The sequence below is a fragment of the Paralichthys olivaceus genome, chromosome 2, assembly GCF_024713975.1.
Source record: "Paralichthys olivaceus isolate ysfri-2021 chromosome 2, ASM2471397v2, whole genome shotgun sequence".
In the NCBI taxonomy this organism is placed as follows: domain Eukaryota; kingdom Metazoa; phylum Chordata; class Actinopteri; order Pleuronectiformes; family Paralichthyidae; genus Paralichthys; species Paralichthys olivaceus.
The window spans coordinates 12201820-12217754 of record NC_091094.1 but is presented as its reverse complement, the minus strand read 5'-3'; the positions used below and the strand labels follow the sequence as shown (position 1 = coordinate 12217754).

The 15935-nt window shown below is 40.7% G+C and overlaps 3 protein-coding genes across 3 annotated transcripts in view; 2 read left to right on the top strand and 1 right to left on the bottom strand.

The window, feature by feature from the left end:
* Nucleotides 1–1845, top strand: part of LOC109638638 (guanine nucleotide-binding protein G(i) subunit alpha-2) — a 36196-nt gene extending 34351 nt beyond the window's left edge. Inside the window, exon 9 of the mRNA XM_020101704.2 lies at nt 398–1845. The gene's annotated coding sequence lies outside the window, so the exon portion shown is untranslated. The remainder of the gene's footprint in view (nt 1–397) is intronic.
* Nucleotides 1846–2119: 274 nt separating this feature from the next.
* On the top strand, nt 2120–5495 carry LOC109638460 (PAK4-inhibitor inka2-like). The gene is made up of 2 exons (XM_020101452.2): nt 2120–3330; nt 4439–5495. Exons 1-2 carry the CDS (start codon nt 3328–3330, stop codon nt 5366–5368), a joined length of 933 nt encoding a protein of 310 aa, XP_019957011.1. The 5' UTR covers nt 2120–3327; the 3' UTR covers nt 5369–5495.
* A 579-nt stretch (nt 5496–6074) lies between these two features.
* uba7 (ubiquitin-like modifier activating enzyme 7) overlaps nt 6075–15935 on the bottom strand; it is a 31129-nt gene continuing 21268 nt past the window's right edge. The window contains exons 22-24 of the mRNA XM_020101456.2: nt 8770–8871; nt 7287–7369; nt 6075–6404 (exon numbers count right to left, since the gene is read on the bottom strand). Coding sequence (XP_019957015.2) covers nt 6272–6404; nt 7287–7369; nt 8770–8871 — 318 coding nt within the window. The 3' untranslated portion in view covers nt 6075–6271. The remainder of the gene's footprint in view (nt 6405–7286; nt 7370–8769; nt 8872–15935) is intronic.

The following is a 15935-nucleotide window of genomic DNA, read 5'->3' as shown; positions in this document are numbered from 1 at the left end:
GTAGCTTTGGTCATCAGTAAATGGGTAAAAATAATGCACTCTGTGGGATAAGCTGTAAACAGACTGTGATGATGCTGACACTGACCTTTTTGGTCTGAGTTGAAATTAAACTTTCTCAAATTAGAGCTTCAGGTCAGATTCAGTCTATAAAATGCACTTTCTAATAAAGCTTGTCTCACATTCTTAACAGCTCATTACATTAGTTTGTGTCTGGCAAGTAAAACGTGAAATCATTCTGGTCTGGGGAATTTGCTGTGATTGCTGCTTCGGAACGAGATTGAGCAGAATAAACAGAAATTAAAGTTCTTATACATTAAAACAATGAAACAACAGCACTTGTATCTATTTTATATTGTGTTTCTATAAATCTGTTGTTTGCTTCTTTCTCTTTATGCAGGACGATGCCTGACTGCATGAGACTGCAACAGCCATGAGATAATTACTGCTTTTCATAATGAAAACCCAAACAGACTTGATTCCTAGAGGGGACACGTGAAAGAACTTCAACAATCATTGACCTGCAACCATCACATTGTGTATTGTTTTATATTATTTATTGGCTCATAATACATTTTATATATATATATATATAAAATAACAGTCCAGGCACTCACCCCAAATATTTGATTTATAATAAATTATATGAGCTGATTTGTTTAAGTGGAAAATAAAACATTTATAATAATAGTAATAACAACATTATCTAATCTTGGCAAATACAGTCAAATTTAAGTATTTTTCTTCCTGAGCCTTTAAGGGCCACTTTGAGAGCCACTATTCTCATTTTTTTAATTCAGATTTCTATTTAGGTTGAAAGTTTTAATTTTTATTTTAGTTTTTTCTTTTGCTTTTGAAGTTCAGTAAGAGGATAGAGTAAAAAAAACATTTTATAAAAATCGCATTAACTTACGTTAACTAACGTTGGCATTATATGAACCTTTTGACTGCACAGAGCTTATTTTTAGAAAAAAAACTAACAAGCATGGAGAATGAAAAATGGACAAAGGGAAAATGTTTTTTTTGTACAATGTTTACACAGAATCAATGTTCTCACATACAGTATACTCTAGTGCATTGTTCTGCATGACTGTCCATAGATTAGCCTGTACCCCCCACAAACTGAATAACATTCCTGAGTAACTTCTTTAAAGAAACAAAACAGAAAAGGTTATGTGCCACTTTTAAGATTTCTGCAAGATTTTTAAATGCTTCTGTCGGTTCAAACATTGATTGTTCTGTACTCTTTGTTTCATTCCAAGTCTTTACCATATGTTTGTGCCTTGATATCTGTTTACACTTGTTCTTTAGAGACATGCTATCTTCATAGTGACAATTAGGGCTATTTCTACTCCACTTCAAATCACACAAGCCATTATTTAAAGGTACAGTGTGTAGAATTGTGTGATATCTAGTGTTGAAATTGCATGTTGCAGCTGAATACCCCTCATCTCACCCTCCCCTTCCACACATGAGAAAAATGAACCTGTGGGTAGCGTTCAGTTCACATAAAAACTCAAAAGGTGTTTAGTTTGTCCAGTCAGGACTAATGTAAAAAACATGGCGGCCTCTGTAGAGAGGACCCCCTCGATGTAAATATAAAGTATTTAAACATAAAGGGGCTTTTCTGAAAATGATGAATTGTAGTTTTAAAGAAAACTACAATTCATACAATCTAGAAGAAACACCTTAGTGAAAACATCATGAGGATTATTCTACATTAAATTTCTGCCAATAGTTCCCTTTCACCTAAATCTTACACACTGGACCTTTAAAACGTACCACATCACAAATGATTGATAGCTGTTCATCAATATTGTTAAATGTAAATAAAGTTTGGTCACATGATTTTTTATTCTGCAGTGTGTTGTGTCAAAAGAAAATAGATCAACAGCATATAATCTGTTTTTGTCAATGTTGGAACCTAATAGATCAACTATAGAAAGAGAGGTATAAAATAGAAATGTGTTGCTTATGAATGAATGAGTGTGGACGACAGCTCTCATAGAAAAACCCACATTGGTTCTATAAGATCAGTAGGAGTCTCTGATGTCTGTGTGAGCTGCTCCAACTAAAGTCCAAAGAAGTATAAATTATTATCTCTTCAAAGGAGGTTATGTTTTCATCTGTGTTTATGAAGTGTTCCCCCAAGTCACATTTAATTCAAATGTGCACAACTGAGTAAATCACTACATATTCATATCTATCTATCTAACAATCCAGCCAGCCATCAAGAGGCTGGCTGTTGTTCAGGTTGTTGTTGTGATTCACTTACCAGACGGTCGGTGGTTTGATTCCTGAATATCCCAGTCTGCATTCTGAGGTTTATATATCTCTCCATCCTTCTATCCATCTAGGATTGGAGTTTTTTCTGTCTCTTTGTTTTGGTACTTTGACTTAAGCTCCTGTGCTTTTCTTTGACCACTGTACTCGGCTGAATTACAATACAAAGTGTTATCCACATCAAAAACAGGGTGAGGTGAGGAGGTGAATGTTCTGCTCATCTCCAAATGAAATGAGCTCTTCACTTCAGCCCCCAGCAGAATGTTTGCATCTCAAAGCAGCCACTAAGACAGCAGTGAATGGACCGTATGCATCTCCCAAACTGAAGTCAAAGGTGTGAAGAGGACTATTCAGGGCCAGTGGACAATGGTAATAAGGGAGGTCCTGTTCACAAACATCCACAAGGTGGCGATATGTAGATTTCAGTGGATCTACATACTGTATGTCTGCAGAGCTGCAGATTCACAGCGTTTGTTTAGGACCACTTTTAATGAAGTGGCAGTTTATACTCAGCCTGCACAGCCCATAAGAATTTAAATAGAGAATTGCTAATTAAAGTAAAATAGTTAAACTCTATTGAATACAGTTATCATTCTGAGTTAGTTAGGTCTTTCATTTGATACTGGGTATGGATGATAAAACTGTTTTAAAATGCGCAGTGATCGTTTATTTACTGTGAGAATAAAAAGTTAGAGAATGATGCAGCTCCAGATGTGGAGTCTCAAAGCAAACAATAACCGCTGCAATTACCCGGGGGGCGGTATCTTGTTCCAGGCCCTTTGTCATTGGCTGATTCTGTGACGTCGCTGATTCGATGCTGAGAAAAGCTCATCACCCTCAAAGTCCTGACAGACCCTCATCTGGTTCAGTGGAGAAAACACACGAGGAGAGAAACTTCACCTCCGAACATCTGGAAACTGTGGAGCTACTCAAAGTGACGGGACTCCATTTTTAAACAAAGGCAAAAGTACTGTTAAACTCAGGAGGAGAAGCAGCCGTGAAAGTGAGAGGACCCTGAACATCACTGCAGACACTACCTCACAGGGAATGGTATGTTCTTATATATTTGAACAGTTTTGTTGATGCATTGCAGTAGATTATTTATGTGAATGCAAAGATCAGTGCACAGTATTCTGCATTTTTTTCCTATATATCTATGTATGTATCTTTTTGCATCACTTAGTATAATATTTTTTAGAGTATTTTCTTTAGCGAGTGTTAAGATGTTTAAAAGGATAATTCAAAACAACTTTATTTGTCCTTGGAGGGCAATTGCAATAATATTGTGATTGTACCCCCCCATGTCACAGTTAATGTAAACCAAACTGCCCTTGTGTACAACTGAGTGATTCTCTGCTCCCCACTGTGAGAAGCAGCCAACGAGAACAGGACATTTTAAAAGAAGCAGCGTCCCACTGTGGATGTCTCTGTGTGTCAGATAAGTCTCCCTCAGGGGCCAAATGGTCCAGCACCCACAGCTGTGATAACATCATGGCATTGTGGTGTCCTTTACCCCTCCAAGCACTAAGCTCTGGCCGGGCGGGTAGGCTCAACAAACCTAACATTTACTGTAATAACTCATAAAATAAACTTTCTAGAGATACGTGCACTGATTTCTGTTAATCGAAAAGTTGGAAAGTTATATGATTCATAAATAGGACATGGCCGTGGTGTAATTCCACAATGCTGCTGTCATTTCCTGCTTTATAATACAGACCAGTCAACATCCTGTGAGTTAGGGGAGTGTGGAGAGGATAAGTGAGCCTCTGCACTCCTCCATGATTCAGCTCTTACTTTGTTCAAACTTCCCCTCGAGCTTAAGGAGGCAGGCAGTGTTTTGCGCCCAGAATCAAATGTGCATCCTGTTCTCTGAGCAAAGACTTTTTCTTTCTCCGGGATCATACTTGCATGGGATGGTCTCCATAAAGCTGCTCTGAGGTTTGCATGGAATGCCTCACTTGTTATATGGTCATAGAGCAGAGTGATCTCAACTGTTAAAAATCTTATTGGCCCAGTTCTGGAAATTAAACAAGGAACTGTTTCGATAGACTAACTGCTCTGTAAAACTTCTCTTACTTCACAGATGTTATTTTAAATACAGACTTTTACTTTAACTCTGTCTGCACCACTAAGTCTTTGCGTCTGTGTCGTTGTGAAGCTGTGTTTAGGAGATTCCACTGACTGCCTCCGGGACCAGGTGCAGTACATGATGAGATCCCTGCAGGACCTGAAGCAGATAAACAGGCCAAGGCCCCTGAGTGAACCGTGTGTCCGGTCCTTAGCTGCAACGCGCCTCTGCAAGCAGAGGACCCGGCAGGAGCGACTCACAAAACTACGCGTCTCTGATGCCAGTGAAGCCAGCACGTATGACTCTGCCTGCTGCCTGGCCAGTCCACTGGAAGAGGAGGATGAGCAGCTGGAGCATGAACGACTGGCACAAGGCTCTCCCAGCAGTGAGAAGAGCATAGACTTTGACTCTGGTTACTCTGAGGCTTCTTGGCAGGATGAAGGAGTGGTGTTGAGGAGGACCAGAAATGTTAGAGTCTCCTCTTCGGCCTGCCTCCGCACAAACAGAGGACCCTCTTGCCGCATCCGTCCGAAATCCACCTCGGATGCTTGCTTGGAGCGCTGGACCTCGTTTGAGGCCAGTGACCAGAAGGACTGGACGACGTCGCTGCTGAGCCGCAGCAGAAACAGGCAGCCCCTCGTTCTTGGTGACAACAGCTTTGCTGACCTCATACAGAACTGGATGGACCTTCCAGAGTGTCCCGAGCCAACGCAAGTGAAACCCTGTGCCAGTCGGCGCCTTGCTAAAGACATTTTAGACAACATGCGCAAGAGACTAGCAGGGATGTCTAAAGGTGTGGAGGTAAAGCCACGGCCTGCAGACTCCACCAGGGTGAGCCGAGCTGCAGAGGCTCCCAAACGGATGTCCTGCCCTGTGGGACTCCAGGCTCTCAAACCTTTCTTTCACCAGTCTCATACAGGACTGCATCAACTGGACTCTGACTTCTACCAGTTCACCGCCCTCATGAAGACGGGCAGCCGACAACCCATCATATGCAATGACATCATTGGATACATTTGAGCAACTGTGTCTACGGACTAAAATTTACACAGAAATTAAACTAAGGTGGTTCTATTTTCTTAACTTGTGTTTTGTCCGTAATGTTGATAGATGTGGAATAAAATGTTTTTGTGTGTATTTAATGAAAGCGAGTTCTGTTCCTGCCTGATGCTGTTAAAATCTAATTATGTTATCTAATTATCAGACAGCTGACACTTTCTTCCCTGTTGATAACATTGTTTAAAGCTTCTTTTAAAACCCTAATAGGACCTGATATGCTATGCACCTGCCTGCCATTGAAATTTGTGTCTTAAAATCAACATTAAAACATTGAAAACTGAATAATAAAAAAAATAGGAAGTTTGCAGGGATGTGTACACGTGTGTTTGCAGAAGGATTTACACAAGGCAGCTGTGTTCAGATGGCAAAAGCCAAAAACCATAGAAGCACTGTACCTACTGTGCCAGCAGCCCTGTCCAGCCGCAGCCCTCTAAAGTCACGCTCTGCCTGACCTGAATTAGACCTCAAACCGGTCCAGCACTGCTCCACTGGTGCCAGATCATCTGATTATCTAATCCATATGCCTTGGCATCTTCACAAGCTCTTAGCGTGACTTCTCCAAAGACACATATAAATGAAAACCAAACCTTAGTAAACAAGACTTTCTGGACTTGAGAGATGGTAGTGGTTCCTCTTTGAGCAAATAAAGTGACAGAAAAGCCTGAAATAAGGAACAGGGCAGAACCCTTTTATTTCATAGTGTTTTTGGAACTTGAATAAAAAGATAGATCAACTGATTAGCCTATGGGATGTATTGCCTAAAATAAAGAGAAAGACAAAAGCTATGATGACATGATTTTTAAGTGATATAGTGTCACAAGAGCTTTTCTACTGGAACATAGTGGATCCTCGTTGTCAGCGGCGTCACAGGAGCAGGTACCTGATGGGAGGGACTTTTTCACAGTCCTCATCCTCAGCAAATGAGGCCAAAAACTCCAGCATCTTCACGTGTGGAGGGACGTCTGCTTTAGTCACCTTTCTCACCACGTCAGACACACTACGAAAGAAGTAAATCAAATGAAAACACATTAATGAGCCACGCCTTTGATGACACAGTCCTTTATCATGATGAACATGTTCCACATAAACCATCATCAGAATTGCGAACAACAGTAATAGCAGAGAATAAGAGTGTTTTTACTCAGCAATGATTTATTCAATGTGATCTTTAAGTTCTACATTCACCCTGCAGTGGCCAAACAAAGGAAACACTGGGCAGGGCGACTGCACAGGAAGTGTGTACTGGAGAGGGCATTTGTCATGTACGAGCTGCTGTCCACAGCACTCTGTCCCTCTCTCCGCCTGCCCCCCATCTAACTGCAGCTCCAGCTCCCCAGAGACCCCACCATCAGGGAGAGCAAAGAACATGCACAGTCTGTTTCAAGACCGACAAGAAGACCTTCCAGCAAGGTTTAACTAAAAATCTAACATTTCAAATAACCCAGTAATTTATTATCTCTGAACTCTCCAGTTTAAATTTGATTTATTTCACTTATCTCTCTCCTCCTAGAATAAAAACTTCCCTGAGGGCGCACGTTCCAAGATCACAAATCGAAACTCGCTCAAACACTGCAGAGCTTCTCAGATGCAGGAACAAAAAAAGCTTGACACCTAATTTAACTCTTCAGCTCTTTTCCTCAACAAACAGAGGGAAACCTGAGGGGGAGCAGACTCAATCATCAGTGTTGGGTGAAGCGTGAGTGTGTCAACAGCCTCTCTCCTCACAGGCTCTCAGGAAACACCTCATCCTGCCATTAGCCTCTAAACAAACAATGGGATGCTGCTGGTTGTTGGTTGTGTGTAAATAGTTGTGTGGCAATGTATAGCGACAGACTGTACATGCAACATTGTTCTGTATCTTTATCTTGAGTGGACATACCTCAGCTGGAGCCTCTCCTCTTGCCCCCTGTATAAGATAGCATTTCCGTAGAAGAGGCGGCAGATGGTCAAGTTGTGTTTGTCCTGCACAAAGACAAATTATTCTGTAAATTTGCAGTGCAACATAAACATAGCAGGGCATTACAAGTATTGCATGCATGCATTATGCTGAAGTGATTTCTACAATGATAGCATAAGGCCTGCTTATGACTTGTGACCTAGAACCACTTCAGGAAACTCTGCTGTGTCTCTGCAAACAATCCACGGGGAACCCGGACAGTCGAAGGTTAAACGAAACCCAGAGCAAATAGGAACACTTGCCAATTTATTTTCCCTTTGCCTCCTTGGAACAAACTTCAGCAGAATCTATAGACCACATTTGTTAGGGCAAGAAAAGGTGTGTGCATAAAAAAAAACAGATCAGGAGTCATGTTCTCAGACATTCCTGCTGCAGGTATAATCTATATCATATTATAGAGAACTGATCTGCAGAGCATACAAGGTGCACATTTATGTGCTTTTGTTTTGTTTTTTTCTATAACAAGTGATAAGTTAAGAAAAAATAAAGTTAAAGAAACTGAAAAGCAAGTATGGATTTATCCTCCACAGCTGAGATCACTCAAATTATTTAGAAATTATGCCAGGAAGATGGAAACATGAAATTAGCTTTAGATTTTCAAATTGTAGTACTAACATGCTTATCTACTCATCTAGTACCAATTTAATCAATTTCAAATCTAGGTTTTTAGGCTACATCCATACTACTATATTTTCATTTGGAAATGCTGCTGGCACTGTTTTAATTTGGAAAACTTCAGAACTGTGTTTTAGTCTGGACGGTCACAAACAGAGATGTTTAGAAACGATGACATAGAGACTCTTCTGAAGCGTGCTGATTTGGGTCGACGGAGTCTTTGCTAATTTGTCACAACACAACATGGATTATCAAATCATTGCTGACCCTGTGGTCTTTACTCACAGCTGTTGTGCAGATAAATTCTGGATTCTACTTTTCACTGTTGCTGCTTATGTTTGTAGCTTTGCTCTTTCTGCAACTCTTTCTTCTGTTTACACGCATGTTCATACTTAGCATACATGAGGCACATGATATGCGTTTTAAGGCATGTTAGTAGAAGGAGGAAAAACTGATATGGAGCCAAAACGCTCATGTGGTCAGAGGTTGTTTTATTTTGAAATAAAACCTTAGTAGTATGGATGTAGTCTAAGAAGATAAGTAGGAGCCTTAAGGGAAAAGTTTGAAATCTTGGAAACTCCACTTGTTGTTGGTAGAACAGTCCTTCAGGTGTAAATAGTAGGTGTGATTGGTGCGAAGTGGTCAGCCATTTCAAACAATAGGCATTGTGTGCACTGGAAGAAGGTGAACAAGTTTAAGAAAGAAAAGCATTGAATAAAATATGTACTCAGTAACACAGGGTGTGAGGAAAGTGTGTGTTTCCTGTGTGAGAGGAATGAGGAGGTCGTACCTTGATATACTGGAACAGATCACCCAAGGTCATTTCCTGCTGATTGCCGCCTCTGCCCTCAACCAGGAAGTCATCCCACATGGTGTACGTCTCTCCTGAGACCTGCCGATAGACGTGTTACTTCCACCAGCGCACACACAAACATTATCACGGCAAGGTTGACAGATGAAGTACAACTTGATGTGAGGGGAAGCAAATGTTTGGGTCCATAAAAAGAGCACTGGACACTCTTGAACAGAGCGACTGCATTTTTCATCACTGTGTTCTAAAACATCTGAAAAACTTTTAGCGGCCCCTGGAACGCTGCAGAAGTCCCCAGCAAGCTGTCATAAGGTCAAGAGGGGGCTTCCTCATATATGATGGAGGGACTTTTCTTCTTTTTTTCAAGTTTTTATCTATGAGACCTACTTAGTTCTATACTAGAGAGAAAGAAATCCATGTCAGTGTTTGTGTAATTTGGAGCCGATGATAATTTGAGAGAAAGCTCAAGTATTTATCTTATAAAACCTGCATCTTAGTATGTGTTGCTCCAGGCAGTGAAATAACAACGTAGGAATTTTTCCAAACACCTTGCCAGAGTCTATTTCAAGTGGTGAACCTTCGTGGGGGCATTTCCTCTCATTGAAGACATTGAGTCTTCTGTGTTAAAGAGTTGCCTGATTGTACCGTGTGTCTTACATTGTTTTTTCACTTAGAGGTGAAACTGTTCAATCTCAAAACTACTGGCCTCTATTATTATAATAGCAACCCAACCATCTTGATACATGCATGGATTCCTGAAAGATTATATTTTTCATATTTGGCAGAGACCTAATTAACAGTTTGTCGATTGACACCCAATGAGTCAAATACCAAATATTTGCTGTTTAAGTCATCTTGACTGTAAATATTTGCTGCATTTCTATTTTGTATATTAATGTGGATTTTACCCCGTCATTTGTTAGGAGTAAATAAATACATACTAGGAATAAATAAGATGAACAATTGTTAGTTATAGTTTTACATGTAAGTATGGAACAACACTAGAGGCCCTGTGAGGCTGTATTGGTATATGTGCTATTATGCTAATATCAACCTGCTAATATAATGACAACGCCAAAATGCTGATGTTTGGCAGACACACTGTTTACCATAGATGAGTTTAAGTAAAGGTGCAGTTATTTGGTCATAAACAAAAGTACTGATCGAACAGAACATTTCAGCTTGTGATCAAGAAACATCACCAAAGTCACAAAATGTATCGTAAATGAGAGGTTAATCTCAAGTTTCATGGTAATCCAGCAGGTAACTCTTAAGATATCTCACTACAAACTAGAAATGTCAACCCAGTGGTGCTTGGGCGAGAAGTCGAGGATCATCAAGTGGTGTAACCAAGAATGTGTGTACAAACGGTTCATTCAGTACGACAGTGTGGGATGGCACAATTAAAGTGTTTTTCTAAAGTCAGTAGCTGGAATGCATTTGACACGTCCAGACCTCATGACAAGAGAAATGGGATCAGAGAGTCTGAATAAATACATTCATCGAGAAAATTACACAAACATGTATAACACGTCTCTTTCTTGTGCCTCAGGCTCCACTGTCTCCCCATAACCCCCTCGTGAGATCAGAGATTAGGATGGATGACCCGACAGCAACTCTGCATCCTGACAATCCCTACAGGATCAACCTTTGACCCCCTGAAACAGAATACAAAGTCCTGACACCCAGACAATTCAACCCCTGCAAACACAAACACTGCTGTTTACATGATGCCACATGATACCACAAACATCGTATTCCACACATGGGTAAAAAGTCATCACATCACATGAAAATGCAGAAAATACGTTAAAATATTTCACGTGTCCAGGACGGACCTGCTCCCACAAGCGCTGCCTGGCTAGAGAAGTTGTGACGATCAAAACTTGGCTCGAGATGCAAATACCAAAACTCCAGCTAAACCTGGGTCCAATTATCTTTGCTCCAGCGGCCAAGGGGAACTTTCTGACTGGCCCTCGCAGCTCCCACCACACATGGGGATTTGGGGTTATGGAGACACACTTGAGGCATACTTCTCCTAAAAGTCTCACTGGGTGTCTCGGTCCTTTGTCCCAGTTTCCAGACAAAGCACGTTTTGTTTGTGAGATGCTAGTCATGTTAGCTGCTTTAGTCTCTCTGCAGTGATTTATCAGTACAACCTCAAACTTCCAATGGGCAAAACACAACCAGGGTCGGAAATGTACAGTGCACAAAAGACTTTCTTATTTTGAATGATCGTGCAATGCAAAGTCATTGTTGCATTGTAAAATGGACTTTGTTTTAAGTGGTCTTATGCCAGAGATTTTTCGGAGTGCTTTGCGTGTATAGTTGCCTATTTCACACAATGCAAAGTGAGCATGCAGGCTATTCTTACTCTGTCACCTCCCTTCCGCTCGCTCTCATATCTATCAAACAGCTCTGGCGGGAACCTGAAGTCAATCAACGCCAGTGCCAGGACACATGTAGAGTGATATGAACTCTTCAGCACAACGGCGGGGGGGGGGGGGGGGGGGGGAGAAAACATAAGCATGAGGATGCCAAACTGGCAGCTGGAAACAATTAAATTGTTTCCCACCAGCAACAACTACAGTATCTCTTTGTCACGGAATTTCCAGAAAAAACATAAATGCCCCAACGAAGCAGTAATCTCTGTGATGCTGAGGGTTATTGTTTTTCTCTGAGCAACATCTAATGAAATTATCAGCTTGAAAACTATCTTACAAAATGTGCTTAATGCAAGGCCCCATGTGGTTTGAAATGGAAGGGCACTCAGGGAGCACATAACTGAAAACACTTTTAAATTCACTAGGTCCAGATTTGTATTTCAATCTGCACCAAATTGCACACAATGAATAACATCAGTCCACTAATCGCATCTGATTTTCTTTTTATCAAGATCCATAAATTATTCTCTGAGAAATCAATGAAAATTTTGAAAAACACCCTATGAGTTTAGAATTACAGTCTGAGAGGTCACCTGTTATGTTAACATCATGAGAAAACTGTGCCGTGTCGCTAGGTGGCTAATCACAGCTTCACAAAACCAGTTTGAACCCGGGTTGGCTCATGTTGAATGCATTAAAAATAGATTTGTAGTGCGCCTGGCGATGAATGAAAAAAAAAAAATGCAGTCCTATCTCAATGGATGTCTGCGCATCCAGGGGTCCGCCTGGATGTAAAGCAGAGCTGGCAGGATTGTGGGAGGTGGAGCTGCGCTGAGTTTGACAGGGAAGAGACAAACAGCCACTTCATGGGCCTGAGCGGAATAAAGCCACAGTGGCTGACGTACATGTTGGTACTGTGTGTGCTGTGTTGTTGGAGGACAGCCACATCTCTCATCTGCTCCACATACTGTGGCCTTGATTATGAATGGAGCTTTAAACTTCCCCCTTAAACATGAAACAGCTGCTTGTTCCCAAAACAATGATAAAACACAGTAACAGTTCTTTAACAGGTACACAAATATTTTTAACGTTTAATACTTCAAATATTTTATTGTAATGTTTGACATCTCTCTCTCTCTCTCATCTCCAGGTGTGTGCTCTTGCCAGCACCTCCACTGGCCCAGCTGAAGCCACTCTGGAATCAGGGAGAGGCACAAGACCCTGAGCAGAGCTGCAGAAGTTGCCAGTTGAACATGCGTTTTGCTCAAACAAGCTGTGAGTGAACAGTGCAGTAGTGTGCCTTAGTTTGTTGGTGTGTTTGTGCATATTTGAACTCTGATTAACTTTTGTTCGTGCTCTTTTTGTGGTCCTGGTTCATTTTCAGTTTGTTGAGGATTGTTTTCAGTTGATTGTTCTTTGTTGGCTTATTCCCTCTTCAGTTCTGATAATAAAATACTTGACTTTCCATGAACACATCATGCTGGTCACTAGGTTTTCCCCCGGTTTATTTTTTAATTGTTTGTCCCTCATCCCTTAGACCTCTTTGGGAAGTAACATCTTAAATAAACAAGGCCAAATCCAAAATGTAGTTACACATTTTCTGTCAGTATCTCTGCTCTGTTTCATGCGCCAGTCAGCCTTCTCCTCTGTGCCCTTTCCCTGTTCAGATGTGACATTATCATCTTACTCGAAAGTCTGACTCCTCAGGCTGCTTCCTCTTGTTGACAGGATGCTTGGGGAGCTCCCCTGCTCTTCCTGAAATATCTAAATGTAAACACTCACTGCTTCCAGGGAAAAAATAATAATGTGAAATTAATCAAATCTTAAAATAACCACATACAGCATTTAATACACCTTCACAATTTCGTTCTAGTAGTTAAAATATAAAAGAACATCAAATTTTATACAAATAAACAAAATATATGTGATTTATTTCCACTTCATCACAGAGAGAATATGTCTGCTACACAAACATACTGTTCCCTTTAGCATGAGATGTGAAAGTGGCTATAACTATGTGGAAACTGAAAACAATACATTGTATACAGCCCATACAAGAGTTTATTATATAACAGCTGCAATATGCTGAAAAAACCCCTTTTATACCAGCATATTCCACGTAGTTTAGAGGACCTCAAGTCAAAAATGACCTTTATGTGCCCACACTTCAGCAGAATTACATAATAAAAAGGTCATGAAAAAATGTTTTTTCCACACAGTGCTTTTTTTCCAATGTGCTACGGCCCAGTGAAACTAAAACCGACAAAGCCTCACTGTCACTATCTGGAGCGGCTCTGGCTGAGATTTTCTATCCGAACCTGACTGAGCCAGAGAGAAAACTAACCAAGCCCGAACTGAACCCGGCAGGAGTTGTGTATTTTGTGTCCGAACCCAACACTAGCCCGAAGTTTTCCCCAATTATAGACATGTAAAGTGTAAAAAAATCAAGTAGAAAGTAGAAAGTCCATCCAACCTGACCGAAGCCTAACAGGCTTGTCAGGTCAGGTAACGATAGTCTGGATCCACAATCAAATAGCAGGGGAAACACATGAGTAGTATTTAATAGTTAACTTTAAAAAGTATCTGCTTGATATGTACCGTGTAGTGTTCCAATACTGATTTTGACTCATTTTAGCTTTATATTTCAATCTGTTCACTTCATAAAATGAGCTCTATGTGTTTGTTTCTAGTTTAAATGATTTTTGAACGAAGAGACCTCACGAGGACAGATAACAACACAGGATCTGATAAACAATAAAGTCTGGAACCCAAAAAAGACGCCTCTGTCTGCAGATATACGTGAGCATATGGGAATGTAGAGCAGCCAGAGGAAGTTCAGCCTAGTCTGACCTGATAAGGAGGCAGAATGAATCCCAGGGTGATTGTGGTCCCCTTCAGGGAGCTGGTCATTTCATAGAGGTCACTGCTTTTGGAGTGAAATCATAATGTGAGTTTTCAATATTGCCCTGTAAATACAATGGAGCAATTTAAGAGACAGGAAGCTGAGATCAATGTAGGCAAACCTCGATAAGTTCTCCTCCCTGCAGTCTGCCACAAGAAACAGCACTGTAGAGGCACGCTCCAGCTCCAGTATCTGGCCTGAATCCCAACAGTGGTAACGTTTTTACAACCGGCTGTGGCTACAAGCCTGTTTCTTCAAAGGCAAATGTTTTTCTTTGCAGGGCTTCAAAGTGAGCTTCAGTGGAGGCAGACGCAGGGTCTGTGTGGTCTTTTTGGATCATAGGTTCAACTTAATCTCTTTCAGCTCCTGCCTGATTTCCTTTTCTGGACAATCAGGTTATTTATTAAGTCAAGCAGTAGTTCATATATGCTGACCGTCCATCAAGATAAAAAGCCCTGTCCTGTAAAAAATGGATTGAATGTAATCAAAGATTCACTGATATCTATTTCCGTATCAACTATTCATTAATATGAGCTGGCACGTTATCCTTTTTATAATGTCAAAGCAACAGAGCCAAACAAATAAAAACAATGGCGTAAACAAGGGGAGAAGACATTTCGACACAACTACTGCATTTACAGGTCATTGATTTCCTCTTTTTCGTGTTGACTTCACCCATGCAGGATTAATGCACCTTCATTTACGTCATACCTACAGCACAGAGCCAGCAGTGATGCATCACAGCATCAAGGGATGGAAGCTCACAGATGGAAATGGTCTGCACAGTCACCAGTGTCTGATGCAACTCTGTGTGTTGCATTCATATTTAATCCTTACAAATAAAAATCCCCCAAATCCTTACAAATGACAATCTAATTCAGTAACTTGTTTCAAAATTGTGGGGAAACTGTAAATTCAGTAAATTCCTTTTATTAAACTATGTTATGTGCATGTATGAAACAAGAGAGGCAGGCTGGAGCTTCCTGATTTATCAATAACTAGATGCCTACGCTTTATTTAATAGAGTTTGAGTAGCTGCCTTGATGAATATGAAAATGTATAATGTCCCAATGTAATTACTGTGAAAAGCTACAGTCTTTCTAAATAGAGTCCAACATAATTTTCAATTCTGCATAAATGCTTCTGCCAACACAGTCTCGCTCAGTGTTATTGCTTTTCTGATAGAATAACCTACACTTGCTTTATCTAACCTGACCTCCTAAAATCACATGAATCACAGTAATAACAAATGTGCATCCTGTTTTAAGGCAGATTAATGAAAAGTGGTTTCAGAGGTTTGTGTCCCACTGTACATTATCAGGAACATGTTGGGTTGTGTTTTCCTGTTCTTTCTTTCAAAGGGACAACAGCACTGTCATGTAAAAAGTGCCCTTTGTCTGTGTCATCTGCTACCTGATCACTATTGATCAACACTCTCTTTGGAGTGCAGTGGAGAAACAGATGGCTGGGACCTCCAACTGCTCACGGCAGCCCTCTGCAATTATATGCCAACACCCCAGAGAATTGATGGAACAGCAGTCTTAAGCTTCTGTCAGACATTTTTCTGAAAGTTTACGGAGGAGCTCTGCATCAGAACGTAAATATCGGATTCAGTTTCTGCAGCTTTTCCTGGTAGCCCCCTGGTAAAGTGTCTGTAAAATGATTGCGTCCATGTGAGAATATAAAAGGATGAGGACGTGTGAATGACATTTCTAACGCGCAAAAGATGCAAAAAAAAGAAATAATAACTCATGATGAAATAGAGGTGTCGAACACGTAGAAGATAGACAAAGGTGTCGACTCGGTAAGATGAGATTCAAGTGCTTTTGGTGATGAAGGCAGATACTGGTGTCGTGCAA